Source organism: Cheilinus undulatus, linkage group 17, assembly GCF_018320785.1.
Source record: "Cheilinus undulatus linkage group 17, ASM1832078v1, whole genome shotgun sequence".
Taxonomy (NCBI): domain Eukaryota; kingdom Metazoa; phylum Chordata; class Actinopteri; order Labriformes; family Labridae; genus Cheilinus; species Cheilinus undulatus.
Genome location: NC_054881.1, coordinates 37,089,069 through 37,109,644, shown reverse-complemented (window position 1 = coordinate 37,109,644; position 20,576 = coordinate 37,089,069). Strand labels below are relative to the sequence as shown.

Here is a 20,576-nt window from a genome sequence, read left to right as displayed (position 1 = left end):
CTATAGCAGAGTATACCCCCCTGCAAAATCTTGAATCAAAACTTTTTAACCTTTCATCTACTGGATCTTTTTGCATTTCTCCACTGTATGTGCACAAATTTTATTAGTTGGAATTCAATCTATTTTTACATTCAAATTAATGTCTTATTTTCAATAACAGTCTGAACACAGTTTTGGTCTGAAACCTTCTTTTTTGATTAGGTTCTATTCAGCACAGCTATGGGGAGCTTTGCAGCTGTGCTATAATTAACATCCAGAAGGGGGCAGTGGGAGGAAATGTGCAGGAAAGGGTAAAACAGTCGAAGAAAGCTTTCTGTGTACAAGAAGTTGCTGCTGCTCAGCAGAAGATGGCTGTGTGAATGAGACTAGATGACTTTGCTGCAGTGCTCCTCTTCACTGCTTCTCCCTGGAGAGTGAATGAGCTGCTTAACAGACACTTAATCAATATCTAGCCCCTCTATCTGACCCTTTCTGTCTCCTACAAGCTTTTAAGTCTTCTATACTTTCTGTATTAGTCTTTATCCATGCATTGATTCTTGGTATATCAGGATGACAAGTGCTGAATGACTTAATTCACAATCTTTCTGATGAAAAAGTCTTTTCTAGGAGAACAGAAAAAAATAAACACATACACAGGAGGTGATATTCAAAATCTTGCCAAACACCATTTTCACTTTTTGAGAACTCAGCAATCTTCTTTCCACCAAACTGTAGTAATTTCACAAGTGAAAACTGTTTTCATGAAACACTTTATTCTCACTCTGCAGGTTTCCCAACACTCGTAGAGCTTGCAGATTTATTTTATAATTTACTGTGGGCTTTGCAAAGCCTTAGAGTCACCCCCAAATTGGTTCTTTGTACACTACTTTTGGATCAAAATTGACAGCTGAAGATGCTTAATGGCATTAAAAGAAGATCAAAAAGTACAAATGAAAGAAATATAAACACAGAAATGGAAAGTATCAGCGATCTGCTAAAACTGAGAAATCAGGAGAATCACATTCTACTTAAAAAGGATCTACACACTAGGGCTGACAGCTTTCATTCGATTGGTCAATTGTTTGGTCAAAGAGCTTTTGTCCGACTATGCCCACCATGTATCATTGAAATTAATCCCATTTTAGGTTATGTTTAACTTAGCTGAATTTATCATTCTTATTGGTTTATAAACAAAGCTAATCTAACTGTCATGTAATATTGCATATGAACAGACTACCTGTGTAAAACTACAGCTGTATGAACTCTGCTTAGAGTCCATGTTTTAAAATAAATACTACTGTGTAAAACTGTGCACGATGAACACTAAAATAGATTCCAAAACACAAATGGGGCACACAACTAAATCATAGTATTATCTTGGTGAATACAGGGAGATAAAAAAGACCTCCAGACCCCTTCACCTGGAGATGCCAACAATAAAATGTCAAATATTTAAATGTTACATGCACTGACCAAAAGGTAGGCTGCTAAAGAAATGCTTAAAAATAAAGAGTTGACCTTATAACTCAGTATTTCTGCATTTAAAATGCATATATTGGAAATAAGTTTGTTTTCTTGCCCATGACTTGACAACAAGCTTAAAAAAATCAGAATAAACAAAAATCGTGATAAAATTATGATTTTTTTCCATATTGACAAACCATAACAGGAAGGATAGTTACTGCATTTGTTGCCTATTAGAAGGTGTAGTGTCTGTTTAGAAAGGCTGAAAGCCAACATGAGGTTAGTTTGTTGTTTACTACTTAGACTAAGAGTAGAGTGCTTGTGGCCCTGCTGTCCTAACATCCTCTGTTTACAGTTCACCCCCGGGTCGTCATCTCCCCAGTCGTTATTTATTAATGGAAATATGCACTGCTAATTGCTAATTAGCTTTAAATTGATGACTCATAGAGGAATTTCTTGCTTCATTAACTGCCTGTTTATCTATTGAATTAAACATGGCAGAAAGCATACCAGATTTGAATTAGAGCAAGCTGACAGACAAAGGACTACTCAGTGTGTCTGCTTAGAAGTCAGTGAGTGAGTGAGTGAGTGAGTGAGTGAGTGCTGTCCTTGAACAGGTGTGGGAGTGTGTGGCTCACATGAAGCATGCTGGAATTATTCCGTGAAAAGCAATGAAAAATCCCACAGGATGTAGAAGGATGGTGTGGAACGTAAACCCAAGATGTGGAGTTGTACGTGATGTGTTAGATGTCAAACATCAAAGGCCCATTTTCAACATTTGATGTAAATGAGTTTCAGATTGGCACAGGGCCATCTGGACCCCAGACCAGCCTTCGTTTAATGTTGATCTACAGCTAAGAAGCAAACTGAGGTGGAGCAGGAGGCAAGCTCCGGGAGTACAAACTTAAAGAGGAGAAAGAGACAATAGAATAAAGCAAACTTACAGTACTCACGGTGACTCTGAAAGGTGTGCCAGCAGTGGATGTAGCCTCCATGTTGGGTGTGGTTTTGTCAGAGGAACTGCCTGGCATGCTGCGTCGGCGTCCCGTCCTCTCTGGAGGAGACTCTGTAACAACAGAAGAAATACATTTTAATTGGAGGAACAAATTAGTATTTAACTCAAAGTTACAAAAATGTGAAGATCCATTTTGAAATGTTCTAATGACTAATCCTCCTTTGCTGAATATCTGCTTATACTGGGCATTCAGATTGAAATTTTCTTATGTTGCAGCCTAATGCTACGGTCAAAAATATTGTTTTATTATCATTTATCAACACTTGGTACCCCACAATGACAGAGTGAAATCAGAATTTTAGAAATGTTTGCAAATGTATAAAAAAACATTCGCAAAATGTTCTTAAAATCTGATATAATATTGTCATTATGGGGTACTGAGTATAACACTATTGAAAAAAAGTGAAGAGGGTTTCTGAATGCACTGTGTGTGGTCAAGGTCTAGTCTAGCCATGACTCAAACTGTGCATTTGAACAGCACTTCAGTTCAGTATCCATTGTTTTAATAGTGTCACATCCTCATTTTAAGTCACTACTTTGGGCTGGGGCTGAACGATTTGGGAAAACAATCTAATTGCAAATTTTTTTCCCCAATATTGCAATTGCAATTTGAAATGCAATTATTCCTTGAGTTCTTCATCTTATGTATTTTCCAACACACACAAGCAATAAATCCTTCTACATTATAACCAACACAATATTAGATAAAACTAGGGCTGAAGAATTTTGAAAAACTATCTAATTGCGCTGATTTTGACTCTTTGTATTGCAAATTGGATATGAATTATTGTACTGAAGGGAATGATAATGTCTTGGTCATTCTCATATTTAATCCAAAAAGAAGTACAAAAATGAAGAAAGTGGGGCTTTTTTGGAAACTATTCTAAAAGATGGGTCTTGAATGATTGTATGATATGTAACGCATCTCTGCTGCTGCTGCTGCTGCTACAAAAAGTTTTAACTGGTATTTTGACTCAAATTTCAGGTTAAAGAAATATTGCAACTTCTGCAATTTGAAAATTGCAGCAGGCGAAATTGCAATTTAATATAATTCTTGATTAATTGTCCAGCCCCACTTTGGGCAATGATAAACTTCTCTCTCTTCTCTCTTAAAGTAGTTTAAAAAATCTGGGTGAAACAGAGTGAAACATAAACGCTGCATCATTTGAATAGTAGTAGAATTATTACAAGTTTTGTTGTTAGCATTATGAGAGGATCTCATCACACCCCTTACAAGGTCAGCAAGGTCAACTTATCGAACAAAACAAGCATTTGCATACGTCAAAGGAATTTAATGAGAAGATCAGTTACACTCATATTTCTCTCTGTTGGATTGACATCTGTAGACAGCAAGTAACAGGCTTTTCTAGTTAACTTTTTCAGAAGGCTCTCTGAAGTAAAACACAAGAAATATACAACAATGGGTACTGCTGAAGCCGGGGTACTGTCAAAAGACAGTACCCAGGCTTCCCATAAGCACTAACTGCAGGCTGAATAGCTGAGTAGTCGCTCAACTACTGCCAGCTACCTTTTCCTGTCTTAACTTAATTAAATAGTTTGACCAACAAGTTACGACTCACTTTCCCGGCACATTTATGAGCACTTGCCTCAGTGATGAGTGAGTGCTTAATTCAGAGGAGACTAATCAGTGATCGACTGGTGGTAAAATGAGTAAGACAGAATGGAATTTCATAGCATAGTGATGGGCATTGTCATTATCGTACACAGAAATGGCGGCTGTAGGAAACATGGTAAAACACAGCAACAGCAACACAACACTTGCACAAAAAACATTTCAAATCTTCCCATTTTTTCCCTCATCTGCTCCTGTCCTAGCTCTTGCTAGGATGTGCTTTCTCCCTCTCAGGTGGGTGGGTTGGTGTGTCTCGATGGCCAAGGGTTGGTGGTCCATGATAAGAGCTAGGCTAGCTATTCCCTGCATACTGCATCATTGTAAGAAAAGTTAATCAAAAGCAAGCTCTAGCATGGTATTTAGAGGAGCTTGTGAGGTATCAATCTTTTTGTTTTATTCCATGAAAGAAAACCATGTTAGTACTTTTTTTTTACAATCCTTCAGCTCAAAACTAGCATTATTAGGGAATGATGATGCTTGGTCTTGAGGAGCCAAATAGGCTTGACTGAAGAGATCAGCGTTTTAATTCCTACTTCATAAAGTTTTCTGTTACAAGTTTAAACATTAGCCTCAGATATTTAAAGCATAACAGATCACAGGTAAATGTTGTATGCAAACACTGTTTTATGATTCTATCTATTCCTTCCTGAATGTATGAAAGAGCCTATTCAGGGGGTAACACCTGCTGCATTCCACTACTGATGTTCCCATCCCAGACATTACTGTGTACTGAACTTATTTGTTATCTTTTTTTTCCCCAGGTTTAACCTTCTGTTGTGTGCGTGTCAACCTTTCTCTTTAACTGCACACAAAACAACATCAAATCAGGCTGAAAGAGCTTTGAGCGATTTGTCAAGTGTTTGTTGGTGTCGAAAACTGAGCATGTTAGTTAAAGAAACAAATCTGGACATGTCCGAGAAGAATGTGAGGGATGTGGAGCATGCATGTCTCCACAGACTCCAGATAGCCATCAATGCTATCTGCTAGTTCTTTGTCAACATGCTAGCAAGTGTGTGAACTTGTATGAACCGAAAAGGACTGATTGGAAGTTGATTGAATGAGATTGTTCTGGCATGTGAAAAATAAGCCTTCGGCCCATTTACAGCAACATTTTCTCACAGTGAAGGTTGTGACTAGGTCTAAAGCGAGCAGAACATGTCCATAACTAGGTCATATCAAAACTGATTTAATCTTTAGAAACACATGAGGTCATTGCTTCACAGAGAATGTGCTAGATTATCTAAATGAGATCTATGACAGCCGGTTACGTCGGAAACTAATGAAATTAGTGTTGAGAGGGCAAAGTTGTGTGACTTTGAGGATGGAACTGAATAAAGCATGTGGACTTAATATGAAGCAAAACTCCCTTCTCCTCCTCCTTCACTCTCCAACACACAGTGCACAGCAGAATATAATTACTAAGCCTTTTATCTGAGCTCCCCTCTGACACTTGAACCAATCATGTCAAAATCTAGCATGTAACATCTCAATACTCTCATCACTTAAAGTTATCAAAACCTTGTGAGTAACTCATTAAGGAAAAAATCCTCTTTGTACACTCAGAAAATGATGACACTTGACATAAATGGTAAGACGTCTTCATCACACCTATGCAACCTTATTCTAGGCTGTTTTAAATGTAATAGTGACTTCTAATTCTGGCCAAACCAGTTTGTCCCTGACAAAAACATATTTTAATTTTATCAAATGCTGTAAAGAAACCACCAAACTACACAGAACTAACAGAGAGCCTGTGCTTGCAGAGTCTCTAACTGTCACAAGAGATAGAAATGCATGCAACAGAGACAGAATGAGGCTTTTTAACTTTGTCACAAAAACACCCATTATAAGGGTTGGATAAAGGAGCTATTGAAAAAGGAAATATTCAAATTCCTCAAAAAAAAAAAAAAAAAAAAAAAAAAGAAAGTCTCCTCACTTTGTGAAAAAGGTCAAATTACTAAAAAAAACTAAGACAGCCACCTCACAGTTAATGCCTCCAGATGATATACAGCTGCAGAACAGTGAGAGTGAAGTGGTCAAGAAGAAGAAGGGTTTTTGACCTTGACCAGTGACCTCCCCACAAAAACTGCAGTGCCTATAAAAAGCATTCATTCCTTTGGATGTTTTACACTTTTATTTTTTAAATCAATCATGTTCAACATCATTTTGATTTATTTTTACAGAAGAAATACAAAAGATCCTCTTTAATTTCAAAGTGAAAGCAGATCATAGGAATGTAAATGAAAAAAAACATGAACAGTAAAATGACTAACTGCATAAATATTTACCCCCTTGAAAGTGACGGATGGAATTCAACAGAAGTCTAGCCAATTTGTGCCAGTAGTCTCACAATTGTTGAAATCACCTGAGTGCAGTAATTTTGCCTCAAGGGATTGTGATATAAAGAAATAAAGATGTGGGAGACTCCATGGTCAAATGGAAGAAAGTTCGTTGGTCTGATGAGACCAAAATGGTGCTTATTGGCCATCAGACAAGACTCTACATTTAGCAGACACCAAACACTGCACATCATTACAAACACACCATTCCCACTGTGAAGGATGGTGATGGCAGCATCATGCTGTTGGGATGCTTCTCAGCAGCTGGCCCTGGAGGGCTTATAAAGGTTAATGATAAAATGAATGCTGAAAAATATAGGAAAATCTTGTATGACAATCTTATTCATTCTGCAAGAGAACTACGCCTTGGGAGAAGATTTTTTTTAAAGTAAGACAATGACCAAAAACATGCAGAGAAGGCTACACAGAAATGTTTTCAAGATGACATACTTCCTTTAGGCACTGTAAGTTTAATTCTTTGTCAGAGAGGGCATCTGTTTAAATCTTAAAGAAAATCTCTCAAAGCCTTCTTCAGATATTGTTTTCACAAGCAAAGGATGGACATGAACTATTTGACCTTGACTTGTGAGGTGTGACCCCAAAAACATCAGGGTTGAACATGATGCATCCTTCAGTCTGAGTGGGAATCTGAGCATAGTTTGAAGAAAATCCCTTGCAGTGTTCTTGAGAAATCACTTTCACAAAAAAAAGGCCTTGACTGGTGGAGGGATGGATGGAAAGCCTGAAATCTTTCTGCCTCCAGTCCTGGAGATCACTGGCACTGGGGCATACAAGAGGACTTGGCCAGTGAAGTGGCATTATAGCCATTGCATGGATACCCGATCTACTGTTTCTCTACCACATTGCCTTTAAACTTTTCACTTTAGAATATGTAACACAAGAAAAAAGAAACAATTTGCATTTTGGCTTCAGTCTGAGGAGGACTGAGCCAAAAATTAGATAGAGCAAACTTTGTGCCAACATTATTCGTAACTAATGTGATATCTGCATATGGAGCATTTCTAATAAGCCTCACACAGAAGAGCGCATGCACACTCGGAGTACATTGTGTTTGTCAAGCTGAGCTGTGCTAAATTAGCTGTCTGCTGCTTAACAGGCCAGTTGACTGAATTAGTGCACGCGGTAATTGAAGAACGATTGGAGGAATTGCTCTTCCCGCTGTGCAGAGTGCTGGCTCGCATCCCAACCCACATTATTCCCAGCCTAACATTAACATAAACAGAGTCCACAACAACAAACAGCAGACAAACACAACATGGATACGACACAGAGCAGACGTCCTGATGGCTAAATCAGATTTATGTAATTGAAAACCGGAACCATCTGGATCCTCTAAATAGTGAGCTGTCGCTCTGCTGAGGTAAGGAGGATTTGATTTTTAAACAAGCTTAGACTCAGTGTTAAAGAGACATGTTAAGCCTGTTCTGTTTTTGTTTTCAAGGGATGGGATATCTAATGCAAGAGACAAGAAAGCCTATCCAATGGCCTAATTTAACATCACTTTACAAGGGAAAAGACCGAAATAGAGACTGTTGAGATGTGGTCCAAGTGTCAAGTCTTTCAAAACAACCTAACAAACATGTAAGGGATATACTCTCCTACTCAGCCCTTCCTGTAGTAGTGTATTTGTATTAGTGCTGTTTACAACCCAGAATTATGTTGTTTTGAAGTGTCAGATCAAGCTTCATGTGCTAACTGAATCAAAAATGACAGTTTTCGACCCAGGAAATCCTTAGCTTTTATTGTTGTTAGGAGACAACACATCTATTGTTGCATTTTGTTGCATACTGTTGCATATCAACTGATCCCAGAGGCTGAAATAGTTGTCAAACAATGACAGACGATGACTGATTGTGGGTTCTGAGATTGCTGATTATTTAAATCTTGCAGCAGTCAAAGCAGAGTCAAGTGCAAAGTCAGCCTTATTTAGATTCGGATCAGTTAAATATGCACCTCAAGGCGTAATGGGAAGCCAGGAATACTGATCAGCCAGAGACTGGACCATCCAGATACATGAGTCTTTATACTACAGTCACTTAAGACCCATTTCACTAGTTGTTGGAACACTAGCACCAACTCTGCTGAATTAGGTCAGCCACATTAAAGGGAGTGAATATCTATGCAATCACTTATTTTACATTACATCTTTTCATTGCACTGCCATTTCAGTTTCAATAGTGCCCCACAAGATTTATTTCCAAAATGGTGCATCACTGTGTCCTTTAAAGGCATGCTTGTGACAACATGGAGAAAAGCTGTTAAAGAGGACCTAGCACATGCCGTATTTGCCCTCAGTCATTCTAATTGTCAGTGGCTTTGCTGCACATGGCATGCAGGGCTACCAGTACAGGAATCAGGCGGTCAGTGAAGACTAATTATCGTATAATGCATCCACTACAAAATGGACCATTCATGCAAAGCACAATAAAATCCTTATTATCTTCCCAAATGTATAAACGCAGCATGCTCTGAGTCTACAGCCAACTGATGAAAGCCGTCGCACTTGTAGCATTCTTTGGTATCATTAAACTGCTGTTCTGTTAACATTCCTGGGATAAAAATTCAGATGATGTATTAAATTACAGGATAATATCAAGGACAATGACTGTGACTACAGGCGATGAAACCTGAAAAGCACGAGTGGAAAAAGTGCCACAAGTGTTGTTAATAAAACAAAGTTAGTGTTTCGGAGCTACTTAAGGTCTGAGTGGCTGTAAGTTTCAGAGGCCATGTCTACATGTCAAAGTACGAAAAATGTGGTGCCTACGTATGGTTACCTCTTGTGCAATTTTTAATGCACAATATGATGCCATTATGGATGTAAGGTGTGAGTACAAGATGTACTGACAGCAGACCTTTGCTGAGGTAATGTGTGAAAGCAGCTTGTTTGTGCAGCCATATCAGTGTGAAAGAGCTGGTCCTGTCTCATCCTGATCAAAACATACGTACCATATATCAGTGATTCTCAAATGGTGTGGCGAGGCACACCGGTATCACATAATTAGACAACCTCTGAGAAAACCAACATTTTCTGCTGTGTTTCTGGTATTTTCTTACTGCATGATGTTTTTTCTTTTATAATTCAGTTTAAAAATGACTTATAACAGGTACCAAAGGTTGGCTAAAGTAGATTGCTTTAATCAAGAACTGTGAATAAGGCGGACATGATGGAAAAGTATGCTGTAAAAATATAAATTTGGCATTTATATGTGTAATTTAGTTGTTCCCAAATGGCATAGCGTTGTAAATTTAAACAGCCTTGCATTCTAACTACAACTATAAATCATTTAAAGATACTGTATGAAAATGTAAAGTAGTCGTTGTGCATGTAATAATAATAATAATAATTTTATTTGTATACCACCTTTTGAAAACAGAGGCTTACAAAGTGTTTTGACAATAACAATCACATTAAGAAAAAGTCTCATAACACATGCAAAGAACACCACATGTATATGAAGATGGTGTGCTTTGAGATTTTGACATGATCTCAGGTGTGCCATGGGCAAAAAAAGTTTGAAAAACATTATTATTGACAGGTTGTCTGAGACAGTCAAGGTTTGTCTTTCCGACATTTCACACTTCATCTTTGTAACTTGTATTCTGTCATTGAGCTGCAGCTCTGGATAAAACATTACACAAACTGTCCAGAGACACTAGAAAAGAAATATGAGTCCAAATGAAATCTAATTCATGAGGAAGTGGGCACATTAAAACCTCCTTTATCCACAATTACCGTGACTCAACTTTGAACAAAAAGTACTCTTAAATACACTTCAAAAACAAATACTATCTCTGTTTTACTGTGTGACAAATACAGTGGCATTGAAATACCTGTTGCCATGCCAACAAGTATATTTGATCCTCTTAAATCAGAAAATCATTCACTAACTAAAAAGGCTGATAAGATAATCACAAACATTTCATTAATTGAAGCCAAATGTGTAAATTTTCTGCATTAACTTCACTGGATTTTCCCCTCCGTCTTTTTAAATCTCTTAGAGGAAATCTCCTCGCTTCAACGCAGCTGGTTGCTAAGACCGCTCAAAGGAAAAGCTCACAAACACACATCATTTAGCTGTGAACTAATTGCCGGGTGAAATTGCAGTGTGTGCTTCCACATGTTTTCACCATCTGCGTGTAATGCATCTCTGCAAATGCATGGAAAATCTGCCTCGCTGTAACTCACTCCTATGTCTGAGTCTAACCACCTTAATGACAGTAAACAGTAAACAGACACTGGCACTCAATAAAACTTTGATTAAAACTACAATCTGCACTGAAGTAAATCATCAAAGAGTCTTTGTACTTCATATGCTGGCTGCTTTCAAACGGTCTTAATCAGAGGGGTCTGTCTGCCATAGTTGATTCACAGTTCTTCTAAATCTCAAGGTGAGCATGGGACATGTTAATACTTGCAAATGCATAACCCTTTTAATATCTTCACCAAACAGTCAGAATTAACACATGGTTTATGTTTATTGTTAATGATGTGGCACCATTTGAAATATTTAATCCTGAGAAAATCATGCATTAGGTTTATCAGGGGTTCTGTCCAAGTTCAAAAACAAGCAGAGCTTGTTGGAGGACGCTAATGAATCTGCATAAAGGATATTTTTACAGTTTTCTCATTGTTTCTGCAGTTATGAATATTAAATGTAAATAGAAATTACCAAGGGGTAATTCCCTGGGTATGGGGTCAATCAAAGGGTAAAAAGTCCACAGGCAGCAGCTGATAGAACAAAAGCTGATATCTTTGAACCAAGTCTAAAAGCTTTTGGCCATATTAGCTTTTAATATGCCCCTGACTATGTATTATGCTTGTCTTTACTAAATTATTTCTGATAAATATTCTCTTTAAACCCAATTCCTAATTTTTTTCTGTGGTAACACAGAGCTCTCTTTCTTTAATTTTCTCTGCTTTGAAATTCCCTTCAAAGTGGTAATAAATCCTCTCTATCATCTATCACCATCTACCAACAAATAGAGCCATCTCTCCGTCTGATCCCACTAATCTCCAGGAACTCTCACAGCGAGTTGATGGGAAAGGTCCAGCACATTTAGAGTCAAATACAAACTGAAACTGTGATAAAATCTGCAGAAAAGACAAAAAAATAGTTGACAGAGCAAGCTGAAAGGTGGTTATGTAATGATGTGTTAAAAGTCAGTTCAGTAAAAATGACTATTTCCAAAAGAAATTATACCACTTATCCCATTAGGGGTCGCAGGGGTGCTGGAGCCTATCCCAGCTGTCACTGGGCGAGAGGTGGGGTAAACCCTGGACTGGCTGCCAGTCATATAGAGGCTGACAACCAGACACGCTCACACACACACCTACAGCCAATTTAGAGTGATCAATTAACTTAATGTGGGAGGAAGCTGGAGTACCCAGAGAGAACCCACACACACACGGAGAGAAGATGCAAACTCTGCACAGAAAGGTCCTGACCAGGAAGCAAACCAGGAGGCAACAGTGCTAACCCCTGTGCCGCCCTGTAGCCCCCACTGTCAAGATTAATCGAGTTAATTGCAATAATCAGGCTCCACAATCAGTGCTACTTAATTGCTCATTTCACTTTTAAAAACGCAGACAGTTCAGTGGACAAGTCAGAAATCATTTCAGCCGTTTTAATGTGTTTTGTTTCATTTTCAGTGCATCACAATTTCCTTTTTCCGTGGTTAAATTCATGTTAAAATCTTTGATGTACCACTAAAAGCAGGTCTGTATCCGAACAGGAAGTCAGTTAGTTATCCCCATTCTAAGACAGTGGAAAAATAACAAATGAGACCAAAACAGTTTGAAATGCAAAATAATGGAATTTAATATTGGTAAAATATTGGTTATCAGGATTAGAAACAACTAATAATCAGTGTCATCTCTGAAAAACCAGTATCGGTCGATCCCTACTTTGGACACATGCCAATCATGTTTTATAAGAAATGAAAAGCTCTCAAATGTTCCTATGACTAACTTAGACATGTTTGGTTTTGTTGTCCTGATACTTAAAGATGATTTTAAGTAGAGACACATTCTATACTTGAACATTTCATTCTGCCCGTATTCAGGCTAACCTCTTTCTGACTTACTCCCTTCCTTCCATTAACATTCAGGGATTCGGGTCAGACTGCATGTTTCCCTTATGTTTCCCGGCCAGGCGCGCTCCATTCAGAGACCAGTGCCAGCTAACCTTCCCTTCCTCTTAGCCCTCACCAGCACAGGATATCACTGCTGTAGCTGAAGGTGGGGGAGGAAAGCCTCTCCTATGTCTGAAAACTAACTATGCTGGATGCTATTCTAAAATGTTTGGAGTGTTGCTTTTAAGGCAAGACAGGATGCTGTAAAACGCTGGCAGGTGGACATGTGTTGACTTTGTGGGGCAGACTGGCATATGAAAGCGACTAGTTAATCATCTGAGAGGAAAAACAGGAATGGTGAAGAACATTTTGCATAACAGCTTTTTTTTGGCGTGGCTGTGCAAAAGCGCTGTGCTGATATAATAATAACAGTTAATGACTTCACAAACACACATTGTTCTTTTGCCTGGAGTCTTTTTCTTTATGGTCTTTTATTGCTACTGGAGCTGGCTGTGCTAAGTGGCTCTGTGATGAAAGAGGAAATTCACAAAGGTTGTTGTAAGCAAGTTGTTGGTGCACAGGGTATTTAATCTGTCTACATATGACAGCGACATGCAAAGAACATTCAGCATCTACCCTCTGTTCTGCTGCTGCACAGTCATCGCTGTCCTCTCCGAGACATGCTGATTTTTGTCTTATTGACAGAAAGCAGATTCCCTTTATGCAACAGAAAAGTTGTGTCTATTATTCGTCACAATTACACTAATATGTGAGTCGTTTCTGCTGTTTTTGTGAAGTGAAAGCCACATCAGTTTTGCTTCTTTTGAAACAAGCATGAGCATGTTTTATAACTCTGCTATGGTAATAGGTTGGATCCAAATATGTATCAGCCAGATAAGCTGACTAAAAGTGATAAATCTATGTACTTAAAGTACATAAATCTAATTCATGGACATGTTTGAACAACAAAATCCAAACAGCTGTACATGGGGGTTACAAAAAGCCTTCTTCCCATTCAAGTAAAGCTGATAATGGTTTTATCAGGATTTAACAAGTACCGAACAATTATATGTCTTAAAATTAACTTATTCCTGGAAATAAAGTTAATTAAAGCCCAAGCTGACATGATTTGTATTCATCTCAACCTCTGAAAGGGACAGTCAGTGGCTGAGAAGCAGCTACCTCAATGGTTATGCACTGTTCCTTTTTAATTGTCAGTGTAAAGGCTGCTGTGCACTCTGGCTGTGGGAAACAAACACATTTAAGGAAAATATGTACTTGTTTACAGAAATGACATACAAGTGCATAACAAAAAATACATACATATGATAAAAAGAACCTTTTTTTTCCCTGTAACTTAACTCACAAAATGAAACTTTAATAGTCCAATATTTCAAAATATCAGAATTTTGTGGCTAGGTCCAATTTGCAAAGGTTTCCTGAGTTTCATTCTCTCGCTCTGCTTCAGTCCACACAACCATAATCATGGGGAAGACTGCTGACTTGACAGTCGTCCAGACAACACTCACGGACACCCTCAATAAGGAGGGTAAGCCACAGGCTGTTCTCAGAGGCCTTATCAAAGCGTATTCATGGAAAGCTGAGTGGAAGGGACAAGTGTGGTAAGAACACAGGGAAGAGCTCAGCCTTCAGAGGATTGCCAAACAAAGCAGACTCAAGAACTTAGGGAGCTTCACAAGGAGTGGACTGAGACTGGAATCCATGGATCTTGAGCCAACACACACAGACCGGTCCAGGAAATAGACTACAAGTGTCATGCTAGTGTCAAGCCAATCCTGAACAACAGACAATGCAATCAGCGTCTCACCAGGACGAAGTGGAAAAAGAACTGGACTTTTGCTCTGTGGTCCAAAGTCCTGTTTTCAAATAATAGTAAATTTAGCATTTCATTTGGAAATCTGCTGCTGTCTGTCCACTGTGCTTTATCAAGTCCAGATTTATGGAAGTTTCATTATCTTAATTAAGTTCCAGGAAAAATGGTTCTTTTTATCACATTCTATTGTTTTTTGTGATGCACCTGTGTATATGCAGATGTCCTAAGAAGATACTTCTACTACACAGAAAGAATAAACACATGGTTAAAACTGTCAGCTATCAAATCTAAGCAGGCGTTTGTTTTCATTAGCAATGGCAGAATATTTGTAATACCTGCCGTTAGGTGTTTATTTGACCAGACAGAAAGAACTCCCACCTGCACTCACCGGCTAATGATATTGATGAGAGTTAATGAGAGTTTGATTGCACAATCCTGTTATCAATAGCAGCACGCATCTGCATTTCAACAAGTCTACACCCTAAGGGCTTGAAAAAGCCTCCATAGAGAACACATAGCTGTGGTGTTATGACAGGAGGGGAAAGCAGAAGAGAATTCAAACACACATACACACCAACATATGCTGTGAAATGTACAGAAAAAAAAAAAATCATAGGCTGTCAAGCTCTGTTTACTGTGTTCTCTCTACCTGGAGGACTATCTTCTCTTGGTCCAGCCCTCCTCTCATCCTTCCTTCTTCAAAAATACATTTCTTTTCTGTTTTTCCCCTCAAGTACAAGACAAGCAGAACTTGTGTTGACTGGCTGATAGTGCTGCGAAAAAAAGCTAGTTTGTCTCTAGAATATAAATGATAAAATTATGTCAAAAGAATGACCTGACTGAAAATAGTTTAAAATGCATTCTGTTGAAAGGCAGAGTTTTAGACAGCTTCTAGATGGACAATGAACTATGTAAAGGAAGTCAAAAGGGGGCAGAAATCTGGAAACTGTCTGTAATACAGGGACAGTCAAAGAGGGAGAGGAGAGAGTGTGTTTTCCTGTGTGGGCACAGGGACCGTAATGCGTTAACGCATGAACCATAGCAGCGTGCACTAGACTTTGACCTCTGAGATGTGGTATTTACTCAGTGAACAGATGATGGGATGATAAAGAGATGCTGCTCCATCTCCTTGGAGAAACACTGTGTGTGTACACGAGGGAGTAAAAGAGGATGATTTTAACCCTCAGCAACCAGCAGCACAGATACGGTCAACAGTCACTTAACTGCTAACACAAGGCCCCTAACTGAAGAAGACTGCAGGATGATAGTATAGAGAAACAGCAGCTGGGATTTACACCACAGCCTGATTCAAATGAAATATTGGGGCTGGCCTGTAACACACTTGATTTATTTAAATATAGCATTGCAATAATGGATTTCATTTTCCTTTTTTTCTTGAACAGACACAAGTAATAAGCCTTCATTAAGTTTTGTTAAATCAACTTCTTTTAACACTTTTAACAGTTTACACTATTAAAGCTCTGCTGACCCATTTACTTAAGCTCATAAAAAAAGGTTTTCACTGAAAACAGAAGAATAGAAAATGTCCATATCAGACTGGGTGCATGTTTGTTGTTCTGCACCATCAAAACATTTACCAGGTGCATGTGTGTCTGTGATTCCCAAATGTCCCAGCTCTGTCTTTCTTCATAACCTTAATGAGGGCGCACTCACACTAGGCCATCCGTACCGCGCCTGGGCCTGTTTCAGGCGTCCGGTACGGGCTAACGTCCGGTACGTTAGGCTGTAGTGAAATTCATGTAACAAATTGCAAACATTACAGGCTAAACAACATTACATAGAAAACAGAAAAAAGATCAGGTCTAATCTGGGATTCAATTATGTATAGAACCGTTTTAGAAGTCGCTACCCAGACAGTGGCTAGTTCTTGCTACGTTAGCTTTAGCTAAAGCTAAAAAAGCTACACTAGCTAAATAATTATCATTGCTACATGGGCAAATGTAGCTTAGTTAGCTTTATTAACATGAGTTTTACAAAACGTAGCTAAAGCTAATGTAGCTCAGTAGTTAACGTATTTACATAGCTTCCATAGCTGCTTTCTGAGCTTAGCTTTAGTTCTGTTAGCTATGTAGTTATGTTATCTATAGCTACATTAGCTTTAGCAACATAAGCTTTAGCAAACATAGCTAAAGCTAACTTAGCTACACAGATAACATGGCAGCTTTGTAAAATTAGCTTTAGCTATATTTGCTTCGTAACTCATAGCTACGTTTTTTACATTACTTATGTAGCTAACAGAGCTATTTATGCTACACTCGCTGAGTCAGAATGGTTTTTGAGCAGGTTTTGCAGGTCAAGTTTTAACCTTTTAACTTTTGGTGTCCTACCAGTTGCCTTAACCATTACCCTAACACTGACCAGAAGTTTTGTCCGATTTTATTTTGAAAGTTTTAGTGTGTATTTCCATTCAGACAAGACCAATCTTGGAAGAACAGTCAGACAGAGTGGCTGTCAGAGATGAGAGGTTTGCAGCCAGACTGTCTTGACATATTCTACTGATGTGGAAACAAAGAGCAAGTTAAGGGAACAAATTTATTACAATAGCCTTCTCAATTCTTTGACCTTCATTGGGTCATCAAGAAATACACTGCAAGTTTTTTCCACCAATGTGGAAATTCCATTTCTGCTAAAACAAGGCAAATATGTCTCTCTCTCATTTTTCTGTTTATTTTGACTGAGAGACACATGCAGCTTCTACCAACAAGTTTGAGGCCCAGCTTTCCAAAATATTATCTCTCCTGATAAAGGCGCCACATAAACAGTGTACAAAACATCCAAAATATCAAGCAGCATGAATTAGCTGGGGTGGTGGTGGTGGGGGTAACTTATGCACCATGTTTAGCTGACATCTACACATGGAGAAAGGCTCTGCTTCATGTTTAATTTGGTACATGCATACCTTTGTCTGTGGCGTATCATAAAAAGGTAGAGGAGAAGTTGGAGAGGAGTGGAGGGCAGAAGAAAGAAGTTTGTGTTTGTGTAGAGGCCAACAGCAACAACATTCCAACAGAGATCCTACAAAACTTTGATGCCAAGCACCAGGCAAACTTTGATCTTATCAATTTAAAGGCAATGTTTTGTTTCTGCATAAGCATATGCGCATGAAAACAAAGATTTAAGTTTTGTTTTTGAAGAGAAATGGATGCATTTCCTCAAGTCTATTTGTGCAGGATTTGTTGTCAGCCCTTGCGTTTCACTGCATATTGCCGTTATATTACATCCAGACGCTGGAATACCAACCAAAATATGAGCTGGACTGATTTAAATTATTTCTGTAAAGCTTAGGCAAAGACAGATGGCTGAAACTAAACAATGCTCTTTAGATCAACACATTTTTAACCTTAGTTGTGTCTGCTTTTGCATCCGTCTAAATATAACCAGGCTTGCTTGCACATACTGTCTAAGAGTGATGGCAGAGATCTCCTTTAGTTCCTCTGCTATTCTCTTAAAACTCCACGCTGGCTCTTCCTTGTAATCTGAGTTGATATCTATGGATTAAAGGGGGGATTAGCCCGCACCTGTCCCCCCCTGTTATTGGACTCTTTTGGGCGCTCAGAAGCACGGCGTCATCTGGCACATCTCCATGATTTGCCAGGCTGAGAGAAGAGGGGAAGGCAAGGACACAGACGCCTGAGATGAGGCTAAGATAAGAGAGTAATCTGGGGTTAAACATTGAGATGATATGGAGGCGGTTTCACTTCACTGCCTGATCTCTATGTTAACTGTCCTTGCACTTGGCTAACTTTTATATGATCTGAGAGGCAAATTGACTACATTTTCTCTACTCATTCTATATGACAGAACTGATTAAGCAGATGGGAAACTCCTCTGTGCTATCTTTATTAATTCCTGCAGTGTTATCGGGTATATTCTCCTGCCCCTTGGCCTGATTGTATATGCTGAAAATTACAGCAGAATGATCAAAGAAGGAGGCTGCCTATGTCGATTAGCAAAGCCTTTGTTTTATGAAAACATGACCTTAATCTCAGCGAGGATGCTTCTGCACGAAATGCAAAAACAGATCAAAGGGCTAATCTTTTTAGAGAAAACAGGAAAAGTGATTCCCTTTTTAAGGCTTGAACTTGGCATGACTTGGCGTTAAAGTTGCTCCTGTTAACTCCTTCACTTTAGGCGATCAACACCGTCTAGTTTGAGCCTTCCTGTGTACAGATGTAAGTGTGACAGAGGCACTGGAAACTGAGTCATGCTGATTGTCTGTGTTGTTCTGTTTCCCATCTATCGCTCTGAATTCTGTCCTCACTTCCCATCAGCACATAAACACACACTAAGAGGAAAATCTGGCGACATCATCACAAACAGCCTGACAAGAAACAAGCATGACACAGACACTGATCAGAAGTGTTTCTGGGTAATGACCCATTTAGATTATGATTATGTGCAGAAACTGTCAGTGGTAATGCATTACTGAGCTGTTATTGAATAGTTTAAGCATTTTCTTGCAAGCTGCTGCCACTAACTTTCTTTCGTATTGCTATATTTCATGATCTCACACAGTTGCTTCTTTACTCCATGCCATGTTTGTTTATTGTTGGAACAGTAGGAACCTGCATCTCTTAGTCCATGTGTTTCTAAATTTCTTGTAAATTTTCCAAAACACTCATGTGTGCTTGTTTTCTAAAGATAAGCTCAGACACATTGTGCTGGACTTATTATAGCTGTGCAACCGTTTTTGTTGTTTGTTCTGGAAATGTATGTCTATTGTTGGCTTTCTTTGGTTCCCATCACTACTACACTTCCTCTACTAAAGTTCTTTTCAGTTTTTGCTTCCTCTTCCTATAATTTTTCCATCTATATGTTTTGTTTAGTTCTTCCTTGTTTTAAGAAACAGTAACCATTGTTAATGTGGACCTGTAGAGCATTGAAAGACCGTCACATTGAGATTTATAAAGACTTGGCTGGACTTGTCTTCCTGACTGCAGGTGCTAACCTCATCCCCCAACATTTCACTGTGGTGTCTGAGTCATAAAAGAACTAGTAAGCATCGAAGTATTGGGTTTTAAAGAAAGGTAAAAGTTTTGGGAAATGAACTTTGTCACTTTCTAGAAAACAAAGTTTAATGATAAGATCAATAGCACAAAAACTGTTCAACCAAGTCAGGCTTCAGCTCTGTACTGAGTGGAAGTGACACTGAAATTTAATTCCCTGACAAACTACCTGTGCTAACTTTAGGCTGATGGTTAAGACAATCTCTTGGCTGGGCTACAGTTAAAAATATGCTTGTTTAACAATTTAAAGGTTCTAAGATAAATTTCTGAGGGGTACAGATATCCTTGAAGTCAGCCCCATCTTGCATGTGTGGCCCAGGTAAAGCACAAAAACTATAAAATTACAAAAAAAACCAAAAAAAAAAACCAGAACAAACCTTTGAAAAGCAAACCCAATACATCAGTCAAAGAAAGGGAAATTAATGTAATCTACTGATGTTTTTTCCTTCTCTGCATCTCCCTCTTTGCTCTATTTTTTTCTTCCTCTTCTTTCCATCTGCATATCTCTCTTCTCTTTGTCTGTATCTTCCTCTACTCTTTTGTCGCATCCCCTTCATCTCTCTTCCTGTATTTACCTCTGTGCCTTTACAACCCCAGCACAGATGGCTATTTAACATGAGCCTAGTTCCGCTACATGACAGGGTTTTAGCGCCGTAAGAGTGTTTAATGTTACTTTGTGTTTATGGTAGATTATTACTGAGTCTCCACAAAGAATACAGCAAAAAGTACAATCTAGACCAGATGCTCTTTCCTAAGTTCTTGAGATAGCAGTGGCTAGGTACTAATGCTAAATTAATAAAGACCTGTATGCATGATTGCAAACAACAATTTTTCTCTTTAACTTCACTTGGATTTTTTTTCCTGCTATCCCTGTGGTAAATTTTCCTTGCAAAGTAAGATAAGACTGGAAAAGCACTTAGAGAGCGCAGACCTCTGCCAACAGCCCTATCTCCCAATAGTGAAGAATCCTTTCAAAACATTCCTGGATCCAGACAGTGATCCGGATCACTCCCAAAATCTAATTGGCCGATTACTCCCTCCCCAATGGGGTGGACACACAGTGAGGCAAAGCATTGGCTTTGCTACGTGTGGAAGTCATGGCAGAGGGTGAATATTCCTCTATTCCCCCCAGCATTGTGAGTATTCTCACTACAATTCACTGTCTCTCTCTCTGTTATGCTCAGACTCC

At 38.7% G+C, this 20,576-nt stretch overlaps 1 protein-coding gene across 7 annotated transcripts in view; it reads right to left on the bottom strand.

Moving 5' to 3' along the window:
* The window catches only part of dab2ipb (DAB2 interacting protein b), a 224,885-nt gene that overhangs the window by 141,810 nt on the left and 62,499 nt on the right, over positions 1 to 20,576 (bottom strand). For 6 of the 7 annotated variants that reach the window (XM_041811069.1, XM_041811067.1, XM_041811066.1 and 3 more), the window contains one exon: positions 2,388 to 2,509. In XM_041811069.1, coding sequence (XP_041667003.1) covers positions 2,388 to 2,474 — 87 coding nt within the window. In that variant the 5' untranslated portion in view covers positions 2,475 to 2,509. The remainder of the gene's footprint in view (positions 1 to 2,387; positions 2,510 to 20,576) is intronic. The other variant, XM_041811065.1, reaches the window with a different exon arrangement.